This window comes from Archocentrus centrarchus, chromosome 1 (genome assembly GCF_007364275.1).
Source record: "Archocentrus centrarchus isolate MPI-CPG fArcCen1 chromosome 1, fArcCen1, whole genome shotgun sequence".
Classification (NCBI taxonomy): Eukaryota; Metazoa; Chordata; class Actinopteri; order Cichliformes; family Cichlidae; genus Archocentrus; species Archocentrus centrarchus.
In genome coordinates, this window is record NC_044346.1 from 36,788,334 (window position 1) to 36,811,170 (window position 22,837).

Genomic DNA, 22,837 nt, shown 5'->3' on the forward strand with positions numbered 1-22,837 from the left:
CGTCCATAAAAGAATCCCCAAATTTAATATTATGTTAGTTTGTCCAGTTACTTTTGAGCCTTTAGTTAAATTGAAGCTTTAGTTGAATTAGAGCTGTGCGCTTGGCTGATTTAAAGCCCCTGTGGTGCTGTACAGGCGCAGAATGACTCTGAGATTGTTTATGGTACGGTGTGACGTCACTAGTGTCATTTGCCCGAGCAAGCAGCGAGTAAACCGAGCGAGACAGTCTCCGTGTGCCTCTGCGGACGCGAACCACCGCTTCTCGGCTCACTCCCTGACCCGCATTGCGCTCCAGGACCGCGGAGGACTTCATACTGATCCGCTCCGGGGATACTGAGGCTCCGGGAGGTCTCCTCCTCCTCCTCCTCACTATGAAGGCGATCAGCTAGCGCTAGCCGAGCGGTGTCCGCTAACAGCGGGACTCCTCCCGGCTGACAGTTTACAGCAGCGGCGGGATCAGAGGGGAGGAGGAGGAGGACAGAGGCTACACAGCAACCATTAGCAGCCAGCTAACCACACACACTGCAGCCTGTGAAGCGAGCAGGAGCTGATAAGGAGGTGAGTGCGCTGCCTGTAACGGCGTTAGCCACATGGTTCGTGTTTTCCTCTCACTCCGCTTCTCTTTCTATGCTACCTCAGCTAGCTAGCGTTAGCAAAGTTACCGCTCCACATTCACTTTCTGTTTGTGGCTCTCAAAGTGATTCGGGTGTTAAATGATGAAATGAGTGAACTTTTAATCTACTGCGGTATAATTTCAGTGAGCTGCTCTGTGGTCTGCCTGTTGCCGCTCAGGTAATGTTGGACTCACGGTTAGGGTGGCCAGGTGTGGGACTGCACAGCACTTTCAAAATAAGCTGATCTACATCACAACAGCATGTTTCTGGAGTTATAATCACCTGTTGCTTTAGTCATGTCTCCCACATTTAGTTTGTTTGGATCTGGTAACTGTACTACATGCGTGTAACTTATACACGTTGATCTTGGATCTGACTTCGCTGCTTTTTGTGCGTCAGCGGTGTAAACATGAGCAACCTCAGATTAGTGATTAGGGGTGACAGATCTGCTGTGGTAACAAGTGTTGGGGTCATAAGTAGGTCATTGCTGCGCCTTTATTTATTCTTTTTCTCACATTTCCTGTTAGAAAATGTGATTAGCTGTCAACTGATGGGAGGATTTACTGTAGAGGTAGCATCGTGGTTTTGGATGGATGAGTGGATAAATTAATCTTGCACTTATCAAACTGTGTTGAAAAATTGTTCTTAGACTGTAGAAAAATCATCAAGTCCTGACCTTAACCCCTCTGTGACTTTGAGGCATGACCTGCAGAGGGTCGTAGACATCCCAGGAATATTTGATGAAATAAAACAGTTTTGTAGAGGAACAGCATGAAATTCATCCTCAACTTTGTGCACGTCTTGAAAGTAGATTTGGGAAGTTTGTGATGGAGGTTGCTGTTGCTAAAATCACTAAATTCAGCTGTTCTTAGATGATCTTAGCTCTCGTATCATTTTATGGGTATTTAATACAGGAAATCCTGGTATTTCAAAAGCATTCACAAATTTTCTTGCAGCTGTATGCGTCTGTGTCTGCAGGTATTTACAGCTGGATTGTGTGGGGTAAAGTAACTGTGTTTAAATGTTAGAGGGTGTGCTCGTTAATCTTTAACCACACAGCGTATCCTGCAGTGTGAGTGAACAGTTGAACTGTGTTATCTGAAGGTTTCTGGTGGGGAGTCGTTCCCAAATGTTGTCCGCAGCAAACACGGATCCTGGAATACAAACGGTTGGTTACCACAGACGATGATGGATGATGGTGTGTGCAAGTGTAAATCACAGAGGTTGGGTTTGGATGTTTCAGAAGGAAACTTGTTGTGTGTGTCTTTGTGTTGTAGGGTTGATTGGGTGTGTGACTGAGGCAAAAATCATACTCGTGATTATTTAATGCTCTAACTCGACTTTTGGAACTTCATGCTTGGTCAGCTTCAACGTTTGAAACCAAAGTGTTTCCCAAGATGAATTCGTTTTACTCTACTCTACTCTTGTTAATCAAAGTCTCTCTAAACCTCCCACAGCCTGCAAGGGGAATGAATGTTGGGTGTCAGAGAAGAGTCAGAGTGCTTCAGTGAGAAGTTGTAGTTGTTTTCAAATGCAACTGCAAATATTCACATTTTAAGATGCCCCCATAAACTCTGAAAACTTGTGACATCTTTGCTTCTTGCTGATATTCAATAAAGTAAACACACTAATAAATAAAAAGTAAAAAAATAAAACATTCAAAATAATAGTTACAGTCACATAACTTCATTTTGAGCAACAACCTGGTCCGTGCACCGACTTTCTGTTTTAAAGAAAGCACCGAAGAAGGCAAACATCTCGCCCCTCGTTGGTCAGCTGCTGTAAAATGAAGCTGATGCTAAAGTGGCAAAAGCTGCAGTTCCTCTAATGGCCACTTGAGACTGGCTCCAGGAGTCCCCACAGACTCCCATGTTATAATGTCCAACTTTGCAGCACATAAACGTTTACAGCCTGGTTCAGAAATGGTTTTAGTCTTTATGAATAGTTTCCCCCTTCTTTAAAAACTCTGAGTGGGGTGATTTTTTTTTTTTTTTTTTTTTTTTTTTTAACTCATCCATCTGTAATAATTGAGTTAGGGGTGTGGCACCTTGATTGACAGGCATTGTGGTCTGCTTGGCCTCATCCACCACTTTGAGTTATTGGATTCTACTTCTTCACTGTGTGTGTGCTGTTGGAGCCTTTTGGAGCATTTGTAATGGATTCTCTGGGCAGACTCCAGGACCAGGAGGTGATGTTGGGGTGTCTGCGTCCATCTTTTATCTTCCATGTTGTGGTGATAGTCCTGTTGTAGGAACGACACCAACACGGGGATATTAGCTACTCCGCATGCAGCAAAGGTCGGTCAGGGACTCAGCTGCTGATGGCATTTTCCTCAGCAAGGAGTGGTCCCTGAACTCGCCACCATCAAGTCACCAACTGCAACTACTTAAATTAAATGACTGACATGCAAAGGCTAAAGCAAACTTAATATTAATTATGTATTGTATGATCAAAACATAATGGCTGTGTCATAGTTTGTATGAGCTGAGGGGATTTTTCTTTCGTGTCTGTGTGTGAATGAATAGAGCTGGGTGGGTGTCAAGTAAATCCTGAGGTCATACTTGCTGTGTATGCTCTGTCGTGTGTGTGTGTGTGTGTGTGTGTGTGTGAGTGAGAAGGCCAGCAGGGCAGGGCACAAGGCAGGGCCTTGTATCAAGACCAGCAGCCCCAGTTTCTTGGAACAAAAGCGCTGTTGTTGAAAGATCATGTGACTGTGTGTGTGTGTGTGTGTGCGCGTGTGTGTGTTCCACCCTTGTCATGTGATGTCAGGGCAGGATCTGAGAAGTGCTGAGTCGCTCTGAGAGGTTCCTTCCACCCAGGGAGCAGGCAGGCGGTGAGCATGCAGGCAGGGAGGGGAGAGGAGGCCGGACGGATTGATGGATGTAAGAAGGAGAGAGAAGAGGAATGGGACGTTTTCGGAGACAGAGGTTCAGAACAAGTCCTGTTGCTTTCTCTTTCTACATCAAGAAAGCATCACATCCTTTTTTTTGACTCGCCTCGATTCTCTTCTTGGGTTTCAGTGAAGATGCATCGCAGCATTTTGCATCGACTCTTATCTGTGGTGAGTTTTTTTTTTTAGTTCGTTGAGATTGGGTGGTGGCGGTGGTGTTGGGAAGGTTGGCCTGATGTCACAATGGCTCTGCTTTACCTCGGGAAATCATGAGACTCCACTAACTGTGAACACAGCACAGCATTTGTAATCAAATTTAGCTGCTGCTCTGCTCTCATCCTGGCAATCAGACATGAATTTAAAGGTGAGTTTTACACGAGACGAAATGCAGACCGGCGCAAACATTTTCCATTCCTGGAATACCAGCGTGACTAACAGTTAACTGTAAGGAGTGAAAATGCTGAACTGGCCGCTTTTGGCTTAAAATTGTTGTTCAGGTTTGTTGAAATGGAACTTTTTCTTCTTTTTTTACTCATTTCTGTTTGAGCTGAGGAGCGAGAGGCAGCCACGTGTCGTCTTGCAGGTCCTGTAATACTTGTTTGAATCAGTGCAACCTGCCTGAGAGAGCCAGCTCTTAACAGATCTCTTTTGTGTGTGCGTGTTTGTGCATGCAATTAACCCATTTTTTGGAACTGACCCTGCAGCGTACATGTTCCGTGCGACGCTGCTGATTGTTTTATTGAGTAGCTGAGGGGGTTTTCTGTGAAAACACACAGGACTCTGAACTTTGACAGCCGCTTTCCGATGGACAGAGCGAGATAACTCGGATCGTTTACAATAACCCCGTCTGTCACAATCGCTGACTCCTCCGTGAGCTTGCATAATAACTTCTGTTGGTTTGACAGCAGAGTAGCGAAACACAGTGCAGCGCATGCACACACCTATATTTGGTTTCCCTGTTTCTGTGTCAGAGAGCAAGAGGCATGAAACCTCGTGCCTGAATGTGTGTAACGCCTTGTTTTTAGGGGGAATCCAAACAAGCATTTATATAAATGCATTGAACATCTTATATCTGTCACAGATGAAGCAAATACTTATGACAGTAGTCATACGTATTCTTGTATATAATGGGGTCATTAAGTTGCTAAGTAGCCTGATTGCTTAAGAGTTAAGGATGCTGGTTTACTCGTCTTTGTTTTCTGTGATTTAATGTCAGAAAATAAACCTGCAGAGTGTCCTGATTTCTGCAGGCTCTACACTAAATGCCTTTCTTAGAGAGGGGTCACATGGTTACTTAACAATATGTCTGTGAGGATAATGTATCCCTTACAGCGCTGCCAATTAGCGTCTGCCATATGATGCTGAATAATTGAGCAAACAACTTCCATCTGAGCTGACAGCATGCTGGTTTCAGTAGCTGAGGGAACACCAGCACAGCATGGCTCATCCATTATATAGCACTTGGAGTAACTGAGCATGTCTCAGTGTCCTCAAACACACCGTGATGGAGAGCATTTTGAGGTCAGGTTAAGGCAGCAGGGTTGGGTACAAAATATATCTATAATGACCCACAGTAGCCTACGTTAAAATCCTGTCTATGCTGGGTTTCCTTTCTTGCATGTGCAGTGAAATGCATGTGTAAATGCAGCTTCTTAGATTTTTATCAGCTGTGGCTACCCAAGACCTAAGTTTTAGCATCCTAGATACCTACTAGGTGTCTAGTTTTAAGATAAACTTGATGGCTTGAGGCATGAGACTACTAAAAGCTGAAATTGGATATCACTGGCTGTTTGTGTTGTGAGTTTAGGTGGAGCCACTGGAGTGTAAACCTCCCCTAACCAATTAAGGCCAGAACATTAACAACTTTGTGTTTTAGTAGCATTGAATGGGGACCTGTTGCATTCCATATTTTAATTCACAGTTCAAAATAATCCCTGCTTATCTTATCCTGGGCCTCGTGCAGCACCTTCAGTTCAGAAACGAGCCTTTGTAGCTCTTCTCCCTTTCTTTCTTCTGATTGGCTGCCCCTGTTAAACAGAAGGTTTAACCAACAGATGGGTGGGACTTAGAGCTGTGTGCCTGAGATGACCATATTAAAGAAATCCCTTCTCTTTGACATCATACAGATCCAAGAGTAGAAAAAAAACCAGGCTGTGCGTTTAGAGGAGACTGACAGGCAGTTGATGCTCTCGCTGTTATCATTCTTGCACCAAGTGAGGCGTCACGACCGAGTGCTTATGAAACGTGGCTTTTGCGACCAGGCTGGAGGCGGCATAGTGCAAACAGGTCATTATCTGCAGGCATTTCAATGATATATCAGTGCCGGAGCTCAGAGGTACTCAGGTAGTTTGCTGCAGAAAAATTTAAGAAAAGCACTGTGTTTGCTTTGTTTCCTGTTTCGACATCTATTAATATTCCACCAGTGAAGTGGTGTTTTTTTTTCCCCCTCCCTGAGTTGCAAAAACTTTCAGCTGCAATGAGTCAAACTTGCCTCAGAAGACTGTGGTTTTTTTTTTGGGGGGGGGTTGTATTATGACCATCCAGTAACAGTATATGTGATTTTAAAAAAACAAGGAAAGGCATAATAGGTCCACTGTAAGGACCCAGGCTGTCCACACTGTGGATGTGCTAGTGCAGAGAGTGAAGCAGTCTGAAAGCTCTGCGACCTTGGAAGAAGCACACGGTTAGTTACTGCTGTTACAGCATACCAGTTATTTAACTATAGTACACATGGCAATGCCTGCAGTGTTACTGTACATTAGAGCAAACCCTGTTTAATCCATTCCTTCCACTTTAGCAGGAATAAAGCCTCCATGCTCTTCATATTTGCATTATTCAAACTCCTTTTAAACAGTTATGTTGCATTTCTCTTTCGGTTTCTATTTGAAATACTTTCCTCAGCAGGGTAAGAGCACATCAGATCCCTGAAGATTTTGTGAGGCATCAGTTTAAATGAGATTTGTGTTCCTGTTTGTATACATTTTGGCTTTTCATCTCGTATCCTGCTGCCGCCTCGTGGAGCAGCGAAGACGATGAAGTGAGGGCCCTGTCGTTCCACCTTGCCTTGATCTTCCAGTGGACATTGTGCTTGAGGGGATGGACTTGGCTCGTTGTCAGTGCATTTCTTCCTGTCAGAGCAGACAGGCACTTCCTGTAGGCCAAAGCCAGAAGGGTGGAGATGATGATTGCTGCCTATATTGAGATCTCGGCCTGCAGTTTGGACAAAGGAGGAAGGTGTAGCAAAGAGTCAGCCAGTTTCCTTTTATTTTGTAAAGCTTTACAGCTTTGTAGTTAAACTGGTGTGTGTGTGTGGACTTCTTGTGTTAACCAAATTTTTGTTCACCAGGTGCTGCTTATTTTATTTTTTCCAGCCCGCCAGGCAGAGCAGCTGTGGTGAATCATTGAAGAGCATGAGTCATGACCTCGGTGGTGCTGGTTGATACTGGTGGGACGGTGGTGGAGTATGTCACAGCTGAAGAGGATCCCGAGCAGGTGAGGTGGAAGCAGGCAAACTCATTTCTCTCTTATTCTTTTAGTTTAAAAAATATCTCTTTATGATGGTTCCTGTGCCCCTCACTGGCTTTCCCCAGGAGGAAGGAGAGTGTGAGGTGGACCTGGAGCTGGAAGGAGAGGTGGAGGGTGAGTGTGAAGCCGAGGAGGCCTATGAAGAGGAAAGGGAGGAGTCTGAGGACTACCCAGCAGTCATAGTGGAAGAGGTTCCTAGCGCCAGCCTGGCTGAGGAGCAGAGTTACTCGGCCCAGGTACTGGTGTACGGTGACGAGGCCTATGTCATGCAGGAAGTGGGCGATGAGCAGGAGGTGGAGACAAACGGGGACCCAGGTGAGACAGAAACGTTGCGTTTTGTGTTAGCAAAAGTGAGTCACAATCTTTGTTTTGCTTCCGAAGTTTGTCACATTTTGAATAGTCATTCCAGTTTATTTAATTCAGGCTTATTTCCAGTTAATGTGGCTAAGTAGTGCGTCTCTAGGGCTGACACACACTTCACACTCTCTTCATTGTCAAGTTTCAGGCATACAAAAAGCATCAGCTCCCTGCAGCTTTCCAAAAAACTTTTCCACAGTTGTGTCCCAGCTCACTTCAGCTAAAGAAAACCAACATAAAACCAGATGTGATTTTATTGCTTCAAAGCAAGAAGAAACTGCAGATAAAAACAGGGCCTGTGATTATTAAAAATTAAACAACAATAAAACACAGCCGACCTCCCTGCCCAAACAAACGCTTTCTTCAGCGAGAGGGAAGCGTGTGCAAACTTGAGCCTGAAGCCGGCCTAGCCTCAGGTACACAAACCCTCACAAACCCTTAACTGCACCTAGTATCTGCTTACAGCAGTACACACTGACTCAGCAGAATACTTTTTCCTTCTGTCAGCTTACATCGTTCTCAAACTAAATCACTGAGCGACATCCGTGCTGGGCTTAAACACCCAGAGGGGTTTACTCTGAAGCCAGTTCAACAGAGCCAGGCTTTCTTTGTGTTTTCTGGATCAGCAAATCCTAAAACCCGAGTCAGAGATGACGAGCGTTACGATGGCGAGTATCAGCTTTCTGTTAACGGCGGCTTTCTGGTTCAGGCTCAGATAAATGGGGGCGTTTCATGCGTCATTTCACTCTCCATCTGGGCAAAATCATAAACATAGTTGATAAAGCTCTAAAAAACAAAAAACAAAAAAAAAAGAGGCAGCACTGGTGCTGCATATGAGGCGAGAGAGTAATGCTGCAGAACATCAGTAATGTTGTGAATTCATGAGCTAATATAGTTATTTTACTACTTGGTGCTGCCGTGACAGCTGCACATTAACACTCTGAATCTTTAAACTTGATCCATTAAACATTCAGGTCTGCCACTGTCATGTAGCCTCATGATGCAACAGCAGGGCTTCCCTCTGCAGTGTTAGGGAGACACAGATACAAAACATATTCCTTCAGCAGAGGATCGATATGATCATTAAAAATGCTACTTTTACACTGAAACTTTGAACATGACCTGCTTCCAACCAAGTGATGTGTTCAGTGTCTTTTGGTGTAGCCTGGTTGAGAGTCACCTTTGTGACACTTAAAATCCTGATGTAGCGTGCTAACTCATTAACCACGCCCTTAGTGCACCCCTCAGGTGAATCCACTGGTTTGGCACTGGTGTAACAGGGCAATCAGCTGAATCCCAGTTTGACACAAAAAACCCCCCCAAAAAAACACATTAAATCTGCAATTACAGATTAGCCCGTGGAGCTGTAGCCACATTAATGTGAAATCAGGGTGAAATAAACCAGAACTGTCCTCTCAGGAACTCATAACTGCACTGATGCACAGTTTCTGCTTCCTCTGGATCGCTGAGGTTACATATGACTGGGAAAGAGGAGGATTTTATCCTGATGTTGGCTCTTGAGACATTTATAGTTATAACTCAGTCATTTATGCAGCTGTTGAAGAGCCATGCAGTGGCTCATTTTCACACAGTTGCTCATTTTCAGCTAATGCCACTCCCTGAAAATTTACTGAAAATGGCAATTTGTGTTGCACTGACTGCCTCCTACTACTGGATCAGGAGGATGTAGGAGGCACACACCAGTTTGACCGTTTCGACTTTTAGAAGTGTTGCTTTTGTTTGGTTTGGGCTGCACTGGCTCATATCTGTCACGTGATTTGAGTCCTAGCACCACAGACATGCATATACTAACCATACACTGCCACCTTGTGGATGTACCGATTCCAGTTTTCTTTGTCAGAACCTTGACAGCCTATAGAAACAAAAATCAACATTTCTTCAATGCAAAATGTTATTTTATTGCTAAAAGTATTCACTCACCATCCAAATCATTAAATTCAGGTGTTCCAGTCACTTCCGTGGACACAGGTGTATAAACCAGCACCAAGGCATGCAGACTGCTTCTGCAAACATCAGTGAAAGAATGGGTCGCTCTCAGGAGCTCAGTGAATCCCAGCGTGGTACAGTGATTGGATGATACCTGTGCAACAAGTCCAGTCACTACTAAATATTCCACAGTCAGCTGTTAGTGGGATTATAACAAAGTGGAAGTGATTGGAAATGACAGCAGCTCAGCCATAATGTGGTAGGCCACGTAAAATCACAGAGGGGGGTCAGCGGATGCTGAGTGTGCAGAGGTCACCAACTTTCTGTAGAGTCGGTCGCTTCAGACCTCCAACCTTCACGTGGCCTTCAGTTCAGCTCAAGAACAGTGCGTAGAGAGCTTCATGAATGGGTTTCCATGGCTGAGCAGCTGCATCCAAGCCTTACATCACAAAGCTCAATGCACAACTGGACTCTAGAGAAGTGGAGACGTGTTCTCGGATAGAACACCTTTGGGATGAATTAGAGTGGATTACTGTGAGCCAAATTTTTTCATCCAGCATCAGTATCTGACCTCACAGAAGTGCCTCTGGAAGAATGGTTAAAAAATTCCCATAAACACTCCTAAACCTTGTGGAAAGCCTTCCCAGAAGAGCTGACGCTGTTATAGCTGCAAAGGGTGGGCCGACATTATATAAACCCTATGGATTAAGAATGGGATGTCACTCGAGTTCATATGCATGTGAAGGCAGATGAGCGAGTGCTTTTGGCAGGATAGTGTATGTGAGACTGACCGGATCACCGGTCCGGGTGGAGAATGCTGGATTCTGGTCCCTGGTCAGTCTCTCTTGGAAATGCGATGAAAACTGTATTAATATCAGCATCTGAGAGCTGATTTGGAAAAATGACCAAGAAACATTTTGCATGGCTTTAGCTGTGCTTTTCCGGTCCCGAGTGAGCAAAGTGTTACTCAGCCTCACTAGATAGGACATGTAATAAATACATCTGATGTATGCAACATGTAATTATATAAACTGTGTATTAAGAAAAAATGAGTAGCACAAACCCCTGCAGGGCTCCTGCAGTCTGAAATTAAAATCCCGAAAAATAAAGTTTCAGAATGTCTTCGATTTTCTGAAAGTTTATTGTAGATAAAGTTTCATGATAAACGGCCTACTTTAAACCACATCATGAACCGGCATCAGTTTTGCTTATAGTTGCAAAAGTATGTTACTTTAATGTAACTCAAGTCTTGCTTACTGATTAATAATTTTATTAAAATACAACATTTCGGTCCAGCTGACCTTCATCAGGTGCAAAGTCAGTGTCCACACACACATCTACAGAAAAGGGTTAAATCAGGGATCCTCAAATTCAGGCCTCGAGGGCCGGTGTCCTGCAGGTTTTAGATGTGTCTCTGCTTCAACACGCCTGAGTCAACACGAGGCCTGGATTTGAGGATCCCTGGTTTAAATCAGCCAATCAGAGCATACCGGCTGACAAGCACTCCTGAGATTGATCAGACAATAATACTGAAGGAAAAAATTAGTTTAACAATAACAACTGCAAGTGACATTCATACAACCCCCTACACTTTTTTTCCTTTAATTAAAACAAATCACACTGTTAGCTTTAATAATGGGGAATTGTTACAGTGTCTTATAAACAATGTGAATTAATAATTTTAAATTTACAGTTACTTCCATACATTATACTACAGTCGACTACATAAACTGCTCAAGAATATCACAACAAAAATTAACTGCGCTCCCTCCAGAAAAACACTCGCTCTTCAGTTTGTAGAAGTGTGAATGCATGGATATTACCTTTGGACCTGATGATGGTCAGTCGGACCTTAATTGTTTTGGGGAACTTTTCCTCTGACGCACCTGTCGCTCGTTCGGGTGTGAAGAGATTCTGAACTAAAAGTATGTCAGTAGGATTCAGCTGAGGGGGCACGGTGACCGTTTTGGACGGGCCTGGACCTGTGCACATGAAATCAAGCTGTGAGGTCAGTAGAAGAAGATGCCTAATTAATTCAGAAATGTGGCTCTTTTTTGTTTCCCCCCTATCAGGTGAATCTTTGTGCTTCCTGCACAGAATCCTCAGTGGGGAGCTTATTTTTCTCTTGGCCATCCCAGAAACCACTTAATCACATTAAACTAACTGACGCTCATCAGTAAATGAACATAACTGTACGAATATGAGCTGAAAGAAAAACAGGATTAAGTCAAGACCACAAAGGCACAAAAACTCCTTAAACATTATGCGTAGTGACCTGTAAGAATGTGTATGAAACTCCGTGTGTATTACAGATAGTTACAGAAAAATTAAGTTAATAAAGCAGTAACATGACAAAATAAATAAAAAAGAAACAAACACTTTCAAACTAAAAAACAAACAAAACAAAAACCATTAGGGCCACAAAGTTTGCAATAAATTACATGAGCAAAGTTAAGGATGCCTGTATTAAAACCCAGACTGGTGTGAAGGAGTGTTTTAGGCCCAGCAGAAACTCTGAGTGACGGCTGTAAACCTGAAAAGTCTGAAACCGTCTGTCTGAGGGATTGTTTCACTATTCAATATTTATTTTTTCAGTTTGTAGCTGGCTTCTTTGTCAAAATAATACTTTTGTTTTTATTTTATTTATTTTAGGTCTTAAAAGCATTATTTCTTTTTTAAATAGTGCAGAGCATTTACTGGGACGTTATAAATTTTAGAGACTCAGAGTAAATTAAAACAAAAAAATCCGTCAGTTAGAAACGTTTTATTTCACAGATGTGAAGTCCGTGAGTTTATTTTAAAAACCAGTGCAGCTTTTATTTGACGTACTCGCTACGCAAGAAGGGGAGGTCGACGGAAGGATTTCCTGTGTTGGCGGCGGAGGGATACCACTCTGGCGCTGTGGCGCGTCTCGTTGAGTACACAGATTTCCCATTAGCGGCGGAATGATCTGAGCTAGTACCTTCCCATACAATTCAGTGAGGAGTCTGCAGCGAGGGGAAAAACATGGCGACTTCGCAGCATGAGGGGCACGCAAACCAGCTCGATCTGCTCATCAGAGCCGGTAACGTAATTTTATGCACCCACAGCCTCAATCTAACGTCACCTCGCGGATGTTGTTTTTAGCTGCGGCCGCTGCGCCTCGGTTCGCTGACGAGAAGCGCGGTGAAGTAATGGAGGGCAATCAGGAAGTGCTCACCTTGGTTAGCAACCTGCATGGCGTCGCTACACGGTTTAATCAGAGCCGGTTTAGAAGGAGGAAAACGTCCGCTGGTCATGATGGCGTGCATAGGTGGAGAGTTACCTGCATGAGTGGTGTTTTGCACGCGGGAGCAAGTTTTTCTCCCCGCGGCGTGGTGTTGGATAACGGTCTGCAGCTCGGCTGCACAACCAGGAAGTGTGGGGATGTTGTCTTTCCTCCGTCTTTGCCACGCTGTCTGAGTCGGAAGGACATGTGGGTTTATTTTCACGGCATTAGGTCTGCGCGCGGAATTGAATATCGCCGTGATCGGTGTTACTATCGTGTGTTTTGGTGTTTAGCCTCGGCTGGCGTCGGTTTCGGGTCAGTTTAGCCGGAATAATCTGCGTGCTGATCCTTGATCAGCAGCTCCTGTGTCCCGTTTATGGATTATGTGTGTGATCGGCTCACTGAGGCGCCGCCGGTCCCGGGTCTGCAGTATGCTTGTGTGTGCGTGTGTTTCACGGTTTCCGTTACCGTGCTGTGCAGCCGCTATGCGGGCGCGTGGGACGGCCTGCCTCACGCGCTTTCTTCCCTGTAGCCGTTTGTTGTTGGCGTCAGCCTTCGAGCCACAGACCCGCTTCACCTGTGTGTTACCTGCTTCGGACTGACGAGTGTGACGTCGTTAAAACGCGGCATTTGTTTCCGCTTCTGTTTAATCTTGGTGTCAAAGTATTATTTATTAATTTTTTTAAAAAATAATATTTCGATGGCGGAAGCATTGTTTATGTGAGGGGGCGGGGCGTAAGTTTGATTGACTTGTCCATTAGTCCTGTAGCGCGCGCGCTGCTTCAGGACGTCAGCAGCAGTCCAATCAGACGTCTCTGGGGGCGGGCTGTTAAGCTGTGCGCGAGCCAATAGGAGGTGAGGCGGGTGTTGAGTGACGGGGATTTGTGTGCTTCTTTGAGGAGAACTGGAGGGAACGGGCGAGGAGTGTAAACACGGAAGTTATCACAGGCTGCACTACTTTTTGTCGGACTTGCTGCTATTCTTGGCATCGTTACCTAGCTGTGTGTGTGAATAAGACGTTGTCCTGACTTTATATATATTTTTACTGTTACCCACACTTAAATCATCTTTGTAATAAACTGATATTTGCATTTGTTTATTGAACAATCCGGATTGGATTAAAACCTCGGCAACTCAGATTTCACATATAGGTCAAGCCCATCTGCAGCTCTTTGACCTCGCACCTTTCGGTGGCCTTATTGCAGCACCTCTGCCTGCTTTCAAGGACGGCCCTGCAGGCCGCAGGACCTGTGCAGAGTGTCCTGTTTGTTTGTGAATGAGGGGGACAGCCTAAATATAGCCATTTCTCTCCTCGACACAGTGCCCATTGCCTCAGCGAGATAGCCAAACATGGACAGGGCAGGGTGTAATGGGATCTCGAGTTTCCCACCGGTGATTGACAGCAGCAGCAGGTGCCCCTGGGTACCTTCTCAGGGCTCCCACAGAAGGGGGCCACATACAGTGTCCCCGACAGCAGACTGGATCCCGTTTTTGAATGAAACAGTAGGGCTGCTCATGACTGTGTGGGTCAATAGTTTGATCATTAACAAATGTGCCTTTTTATAAAGAGAAAATAAAATAAATGGGGGGGGGGGGTGAAAACAAAGGTAGATAAACACAGAATCAAATTCAGATGTTTGTTTTTTGCGTCTCCCCCTCGCATGCGAACAGTGTGAGTTGAGTTCATAATGTCGGGCTCAGTATCCTTCAGTAATCCATCCAAATGATTTTACATTATATATAATAAACATTTGATTAATCACTCAGTTCTGTAAAACAGTATGTTTTTCTAGATGAGTCTACGTTTACATGGTTTTTCCTGTAAAAATGTACATTTTGAGGTAACTAAGTCAGTAATACATCGCAGTATTTTATATTCCTTTACTACAACACTGTAAAGATCCAGCAAGTAAGCGGTGAACTGGGAATCCAGCACTGTGCAAAAGTTGTGAGTCATCTCGTTTCTTTATATTTTGCATCCAAGGTGGCAGATTTTTAAAGTTCTTCAGGCTTTCTGAAGCTCTTTCAAAGTGTTTGGTCATTGGTTGCTTTTTTCAATCATTTTCAGTCCAGTCCTCGTTCCTCATCGTTTTTTTTTTTAGTTTTTTTCTGTCTCAAAGAAAAAGTCGAGCTATTGTCATAGCCTCGGTGTCGTATGTTCCACAAAAATTTTAATGTTGGCCACAACCCGAGAACGACGTGACCTGGGATGTTCATATTCACACCATAGGTGCATACTGTCCAAGCTAGACCCATCAAACTTCACACACTTGTTCACTGACTTTACTCTAACAGCACTTTCTCACACACACACACACACACACACACACACACACACACACACACACACCCGTTACGAATCCAAAACAGCCGAGCATTGGCACACGCTCAGTGGTGGTCTTGTTTAGTTTGTTGAAGCACTTAACCCTGACCTATGAATCCTTCAAGCATAGAAAGGCACTCAACCAAGGTACCAGTGTTGTGTCTACATATCATAGACAGCTTGGCAAATAAATGACTTTAAAACTGTATCTGTAGATGCTTCTTTTCTAGCAACCTGTTTAAAAAACAAAACCATCATTGTTCCCATTTCTTTACCTGAAATCTATGAAAAATGCAGATTGAAGGGGAAATCCTAAAGAGCTCCCAAACCTGGCATATCTCAGCATGCTGTGCAGGGTGCCCTTAAAAAGTTTGAGGAAACTTTACGAGTGAAGAACAACAGAAGAAGTGTCAGGCCTAAGAAAGAACTGACAGCAGATGAACAGTATCTGCACATCATGATGGAATTACAAACACAGAAAAGTACCATCAGATTTTGATCCATCATGCAACAGCTTCATTTTTCAGCATGACGACGATCCCAAACACACTGCCAATGCAGTAAAAGCACATGGATAGAAAAATACACAATAGAACACTATCAGCCACTATGGCCTGTGAGATTTTTTTTTTATATATTTATATATATATATATATATATATATATATATATATATATATATATATATATATATATATAATATAATTTTATTTTTTGAATAAATAAATTTTGGTTGGAGTGTTATGAAAAACTGAGGTGTGCTTGCAAAAGTTTATGCTTAATTACATGAATACCTAGTGAAAGTATTTTTATTACAATACTGGTGGTTTCCTTTAGGGGGCGCCAGAGTGCTGCTGTTCGCCACCCTGCAGACGTGCTAGAAGGCAGCTTTTGGTGGAGCGCTCACTGAACCTTTAACTCCCTTTAAACACTTTTATTTTTAGGTAAAATCCAGAGGTGCAGTGTGACGGCCTTCAGACACTGATCAAGAGTTTCTCTTTAAAATGAGTGGATGTGGGTGTGGATCTGATGCTGAGAATGTCAGTGAGGCTCTTCATACAAAGACCAGCATTGCAATCAGTTGTTTAAAGTTCATGGTAACTTAAGATATTCAGTCAGTGAAGTTACAATGTTGGATTTTCTTAATCGTGTACTTCAGATGATAAAGATGAGGAGCTGTGGGCTCGGGGCTCTCATGGGTGGGAGGCTGAAGTCTGTCTCACCTGTGGGAAGTCTGCGGATACAGATGAGAGTGAAAGACCCTAAACAACCTGGAGACACAAGCAGCTGGAAATGATGTTTCCACAGGTTCATCTGCGGGAGTTTTGCTCTTTTTTCCGTCTCATTGGCTCAATCGGAGCTAAACGTTTGAGTTTTTAGGAAAGACGTGCTTGATTTACAGCACAAGATAAAATAAGGTCTTTGTAGCATAAAAAGTTTGTTCTGATTATTTTTTTTTCCTTAAAGACAAAACCTTAATTTGAACATGATTTTATTTATTTATTTTTTTTCTGTGGGGGATTAATAAAGGGGAAAAACACTAACCAGTTTTCCAGGTGAGCATTTCTTGACTGTTTTTGTGTCTTCTGTGTGTTGCAGTGGAGGCTTCTGTTCATGGCACCAGTGTCCACTGCTCTGACAAAACCATCGAGGCTGCAGAGGCTCTGCTACGCATGGATTCACCCTCCAGCCTCAAGGAAGACCGCAGCCCAGGTAACACTGTCACTCCAGTTTATACGCTCAGTTTCTTAGAACCGTTCGGCAGCCAAGTAGATCTTTGATGATCCTGAGAAGAAAGTTATAAATGTCATAACATTTCCCCTCGTGTCTCCTCTCTTTTGATTCCTCCGTCCAGAGGCGTTCGTCCCACCAAGCGTAGCGACACAAGACATCCTCCATGCTGCAATGCGGCCCGACATGATTACAGAGACGGAGGTGGAGATATCAACGGAGGAATGTTGTGAGGAGGAAGATGAGGAGATGGTCACGCTCATAGATGAGCCAGAACCCGACCACGAGCCAGTCAGGAAGAAGCGAGGTAGACTAAAAAGAGTTAGTTAGCTTATCTGTCACGTGGAGGAAGTCCGAGCCCACAAAATGTTAATTTGCTGTCTTTAACTTGTGGCGAGTTTGTTAAACTGCGGAAAAAGGAAAATATTTTGAACGTTTCAAGCCAAGATTTAAATGGAAAACATCTGGAAGCACTGAAGCCAGGCTGCAAGTCCCAAAACCAAGACCTTGTAATTAAGCTCAGTGACCATCCGAGAGCACCATCTAGTGGTCATTTTGTACTATTGCTGGGGTCGCGCCTCGGCCTCACCACTAACTTTGAAATGTTTTCTTTCCCAGCCGGACGGAAACCGAAGACGCATCAGGCGGCTTTTTCCAACGGCTCACCGGATGTCGGCATCAAGAAAAAACCAAGAGAAGGAAAAGGTATCGGAGTCTCTCCCACTGACACGCGCACACATTCAGGGTTCAGCTTTTCACTTTCATGAGCTCACATTTAAGCGCTGAACTTTTCTCCTTGCAGTTGATATTTTCATGTTAAAGGAAGCGTTTGAGTTTTGCTCAAATAAATCAGCTGTGGGGTTAAAAAAAACAGCTGGATTCACTCACATTTGTGACCAAAACCAAATGTAAACGGTATTCAGGAGTGAGTGTGTGAATAAAAAGCATGGAGGAGCAAAAGATAAGGTTTAAGATAAGATAAGATAAGATAAAACTTTAATGATCCCACGACGGGGAAATTTGTGCATTACAGCAGCTCAATACAGAGAAAAAATGAAAAGGATGAGTAAGAACAAATAACTAAACTAAAAACTAAAACTAAAATTCAATAGAATAAAATAAAATAGCAAAAAAACTATACACATATACATAAGCACTATATACATAAATATATATATCAGTGTCAATACCCACATTTACATATACACACATATACACACACGTCAAACACTATATAAAGATATCAAAATATTATATACATTTGTAGCCGGTAAGGTACACAGCATACACGGTATGCATTATATGGGTTTTTCTAGCACCGACAATGGTCGTTACCGTAATAACAAAACCGTGACGTGTAAAAAGCCAGTAAGTCCCTCATCAGACCCCCAGTTTAAAAAGCTTCAGCCCACAGATCCCTGATCCTTCCATCTGCTCCCGAGTGCGGCGGCGGTTCATCCGAAGCTGAAACGAAAGCTGACAAACTGCTCGTTTAGTTTGGCAAAAACCTCAAAATTAGAAACGTTGTAAACTCTGCTGCAGACTCACAGCAGACGTCCTCCCTCGTTTTCTAGAAGTCATTTCAGAGCTTTAGTAAACTTTTTCCCCCACACTTAAATCATTTACATGTTGTAGATGCACCAGTAAAATGTGCTGTATTACAAATAAAGCCTGACAGCAAATAAGACAGGAAATAAAATCAGGGCCAGTAAATCATGGCTTGTTTTCAAAGCTCTGTAATCGCTGCATTAATTAGAACAGATCAGAGTCATCTCCAGTCTTATCTACATCCCTGTCTGACCGTCTTCATATAAATGTGTCCTCTCCCGTTTCCCTGTGGGATGGTTTCTCTTATCCTCTGGTTTGGTGTAATAAATGAAAAACGGATGACAAAACCAAAGATGGCTGCAGTGAAGTCTCGGAGCTGAGTTTTCACAGTTGAGCCCAGATGTGAGGAGCAGACCTGACTGTGGTTCCTCACGCTCATGAGCATATTCAGTATAATCCTCCTTTCTGAACTTCATGTTTGATTCAGCTTGACCTGAACCCATAAACCCATCAGGAAGGTGTTCGCTGAGGTCACAGAGAGACGGATCTCTGTGCTTCTACCTGGAGGTCTTCATGCGCCCTCCCTCCTGGTTGAAGGTGCCCCACAGTGGCCTCACTTTGCTGAGGCACTCGTTTTTATAGCATCTATAAGAATAACGTGAATTAGTCCCAGGAGTAAATGTTTGTAAAAATAAGTTTCCTACAGCAGCTTCACAATAAAAGCCTTATTTATGAAGTAAATGTGCACTGAAGCTTTGAGACTGCTGGCATTTACAGTAAGTACAGGATATATGCTTTATTTAACACTTGAACCCCAATAATCAATGAGAACCTGTCCACAGTTATGCTGAGGTTTAAATCCCACTCATACTTACCAAACAGAAGGAATAAGAAAAGAGAAGTTATCTTCAGCAGCTCCGGTACATAATAAATAAAATCAGCCACTGTAATATTAAATGCAGAGTTTCTGTGAGTTAATAGGAAAAAAGCAGTTTAGCTCGTCCACAAAATAAAAGCTTTTTTGCTGCTTTCTTTTCTGGTTCACTGTGCCTGCAGCTACCGGCAGCTTTTACCGTGGATCGTTTACTCATAAATCAATCAACTTGCCTTAAATATTAATGTGACCTTTCAGTTAGCTTTTATTGGTCTCTTGCATGAAATATGCTTTCATTCAATTTTATTTATGTAGCACCAAATCACCACAACAGCTGCCTCAAGGCACCTTTACCGTACAACATAAAGACCCCACAGTAATGCAGACTGTATTTGATTTCCAGCAGGGAGCACCACCTACCTTTGGGAGTTCCTGCTGGACCTCCTGCAGGACAAAAACACCTGTCCCAGGTACATCAAGTGGACCCAGAGGGAGAAGGGCATCTTCAAGCTGGTCGATTCCAAGGCCGTGTCCAAGCTGTGGGGCAAACACAAGAACAAGCCAGACATGAACTATGAGACCATGGGACGGGCGCTCAGGTAGACTGTTCAAGAATAAATTATGTTTTTTAGGCAACAATGATGTAACAAAAAGAAGACAGCTGCTCCGTCGACTCAGCAATCCTCAAAGAATTCAGTGAATCAGATGCAACATACAGCAAACCCTGCTCGGCTTCTGTAGACTCACTCGAATTTAAAATTTGTAAAAGGAAACAACAGTATTTTACTTCTTTATGATCATAAAATCTAGAAATACTTTAAATTTGAATGTGTTTTCACTGCTCTGCAGTATTGCTGATATCCCCAGAGGAGTTTGACACTTTCCAAAGGGCCACAATGGCCCCTTTGGCCTGTCCAATTTGGTCCCTGGACCATATATTTGACATTCTAACTTTTCCAAGTGTTTCCATTACATCTACATCCCCTGAAAGAAGGAGGGGGGGGGGGGGGGGCTGTGTCCCTAATTTTCCAATTAGTTCATTTTTATTTCTCTTATTTTATGCCTTTTCTTCAGATATTACTACCAGCGTGGAATCCTCGCTAAGGTGGAGGGCCAGCGGCTGGTTTACCAGTTCAAAGAGATGCCCAAGAACATCGTCATCATCGACGACGACAAGGCAGAGCTGCCGGGCCCCGAGGAACTGATCGGCCCGGACGTGGCGGCGCCCTACGAGCGCGTGCCTCCGCCTTCGGACATGCTGCTCCAGAGCACTGAGCTGTCAGCCTCCAAGAAGCCCAACATCTTGCGGGGTGCTAACAAAGCCAACATCATCCACACTCCAGCCGCTGCAGGCAGCAAGCCAGCTGCAGGAGGAGCGGCGGCGCTGACGGCAGGAAGAATAGTGGTTTCAGCAGCACCGGACGGGAGCCAGAACCAGCAGTCCCATGCGACGATCATCCCGAACGCCACGGGGCCGAGGTGAGGCTCCTGCAGAGATGCTCGCTACGTGGCGTCTGCTCTGATGTGCACGTCTCTGACTCTTTGTCTCTCCTGCAGGACGGTGCGGGTGGCTATGCAGGTGCCGGTGGTCATGACGACGTCGCTGGGACAGAAGATCTCCACAGTCGCCGTGCAGCAGCCGGTGGGAACAGCAGGAGCAGCCGGCCATACCACCCTCCTCACCAACACCTCGGCTATCGGCGCCGCTGCCGGGAACGCCAACTCCCAACAGAAGGTGCGTCTCCGTTGGGAACTGCTGACGCGTGCAACAGGAAGTCCGATCTGCTGCTCGCAAAAGCAAAAATTCCTCTAATCTGGAAAACTGTTGTGTATTAATACGAAACAAGGTTGAGAAATGTGTTTGTAACTCTAAATAACTGTTCCATCCACGTTGTTCTGATCATGAAACTGTTATTAAAAATCACTGCGTGACACTGAAAAGATGAACTGATGTTTTTCATCCTGTTTTCGGATCAGGTCGTGATCCAGACCATCCCCACCATGGTCCCGGCCACCGCGGAGAACGGAGACAAGATCACTGTCCAGCTCGCCAAGATCATCACAATCCCAGCCCACCAGTTGGCTCAGTGTCAGATCCAGACCTCCACGGGCACAAACAAGCCCACCATCGGGGCCTCGCCGGCGAGCATCAGCCTCCTCGGAAGCCCCCTGACGGTCCGCGCCCTCGCCCCCGTCAACGTCGCCCCGGGGACGCAAGTGATGAGACTCACCGTGCCAACGCAGGCGCAGCAACAGACTCTGATGGTTTCGCAACCGGGCAGCGCGGCGGGCGTGGTGACGGTATCCGCGGCCACCCAGACGGCAGCGCAGCATCGTATCATCAGCGGTGTCATCAATGGCTCAGAGCTGGTGATAGGAGGAGGAGCGGTGGAGAAGCTGAAGGCCGCCGGCGTGCAGGTCCAGGCTGTGCCGGTCCAGCAGAACCAGGCCAACCCCAAAATGGTCCAGAGCATCAAATCGGACCCGGCGGACTCGACCGAGGCGGTGATAAAGACAGAAGAGCCCGAGTGTTGAAACGTCTCCTCCGCTGCGGTGTGTTCGTTTGTACATTTCTGAAGTCATTTCTACTTTTCCTCGAAATAACCAGCAGCAGTCTGTGAGACTATAAAGATGCCCAGAAGTCCCTTTTCCCGTCTCTTTTTTTTTCCTGAACCTGTCTTCTCATCTTCCCTGTTGCTGCCTAGAACCAATCCGGTCTATCTCAGAACCACACAGAAACCTCTCCGACATAGGAAAACAGAGACTTTAAGGAAAGGGATGTGTTGGGAAAAGGAAAAGGGACCAACTTTGATCACTACACTTTGTTTTGGAAATGTTTCGCTGTCACTGACTTGAAATCTGGAAGAAAATGAAACACTACAAAAAAAAAATTAAGGCAAAAAAAAAAAAAAAATCATGTGAACTGTCACATGTAAGCAGACACGGGGGGGGGGGGGGGGGGGGTAATGCAGCTTTTGTAGAGACAAATGTTAAAACCAGCATTTTTGTTTTTTAATTGTATCACTGTGCCGATCAAGTGTAGGTGGTGCTAAGAGGCTATGACAGCGAGAGGAAGAGGAGTTCCCACGAGGAGCGATATCAGAATATTGTCATGTACATATATACATAAATATATAAATATATCTGCTATACAGTTACGGAGCTAATGTTAACAGAACAGCCTTAGATTTTAATTTTCTTCTTCTTCATGTGATGTCTGAACAGTAAGCTGTTTTTCTTTGTGTACCAAGCACAGTATTATTGAAACGAGGGGAACGAATTTTCCTGTCTGTCGGTTCTTCCGCCTCCATCGGGCTGTTTGAGTGCTCACACAGGACGAATCTTACTGGGACGTTAGGAACGCTCCTCGGCTGCTCCCTTTTTAAACTTTGACATTTTCTTCCTTTTTTTTTGGTGACCCTGCAGTCCGGCTGCATGCGAAGAAGTGAGCCTCCGAGCCGATGCATGCTGCAACGTCTGAAAATAGGAATGTTTGTAAAATCGAGGAAGAAACTAATCAAATTATTCAAGTTTATGCAAAGGTGGCTGGCTGTGGATCCCAGGTCACTTTACTTCCTGCTTAAAACGAGGGTCAGTTTGTCGGCCCGGCCCTTCCATTTTTTTTTAATCTGAAGAGGGACGCGAGAGAAAGAAGGAAGTTTGTGTTCAGACTGAACTGTTTGTATATTCAACATTTGAAGTATATTCTATTTTGTTGTACTCTTGTTTCAAAGTGTATTAAAGTAGATTTTACTGAAATATAAAGACATTTGAAACCTGA

The 22,837-nt window shown here is 44.3% G+C and overlaps 1 protein-coding gene across 7 annotated transcripts; it reads left to right on the plus strand.

Moving 5' to 3' along the window:
• The first annotated feature begins 204 nt into the window (after nucleotides 1-204).
• elf2b (E74-like factor 2b (ets domain transcription factor)) lies at nucleotides 205-21,985 on the plus strand. 7 transcript variants are annotated; one of them, XM_030730919.1, is made up of 11 exons: nucleotides 3,461-3,541; nucleotides 3,635-3,675; nucleotides 6,876-6,996; nucleotides 7,095-7,344; nucleotides 16,503-16,616; nucleotides 16,759-16,941; nucleotides 17,253-17,339; nucleotides 19,460-19,655; nucleotides 20,131-20,535; nucleotides 20,614-20,791; nucleotides 21,034-21,985. In XM_030730919.1, exons 3-11 carry the CDS (start codon nucleotides 6,922-6,924, stop codon nucleotides 21,589-21,591), a joined length of 2,046 nt encoding a protein of 681 aa, XP_030586779.1. In that variant the 5' UTR covers nucleotides 3,461-3,541; nucleotides 3,635-3,675; nucleotides 6,876-6,921; the 3' UTR covers nucleotides 21,592-21,985. The 7 variants fall into 7 exon arrangements, with proteins under 7 accessions (XP_030586762.1, XP_030586795.1, XP_030586771.1 ...); XM_030730902.1 differs by lacking the exons at nucleotides 3,461-3,541; nucleotides 3,635-3,675 and adding an exon at nucleotides 205-558; XM_030730935.1 differs by lacking the exons at nucleotides 3,461-3,541; nucleotides 3,635-3,675 and adding an exon at nucleotides 205-558 and having other exon boundaries at nucleotides 19,463-19,655.
• The last annotated feature ends 852 nt before the right edge of the window (nucleotides 21,986-22,837 follow it).

Coding starts and splice junctions, on each gene's coding strand:
- elf2b (XM_030730902.1), top strand. CDS start 6,922: ATGACCTCGGTGGTGCTGGTTGATACTGGTGGGACGGTGGTGGAGTAT. Junction 17,340..19,459: donor AAAACCAAGAGAAGGAAAAG/GTATCGGAGTCT, acceptor TTTGATTTCCAG/CAGGGAGCACCACCTACCTT. Junction 20,792..21,033: donor ACGCCAACTCCCAACAGAAG/GTGCGTCTCCGT, acceptor TTTTCGGATCAG/GTCGTGATCCAGACCATCCC.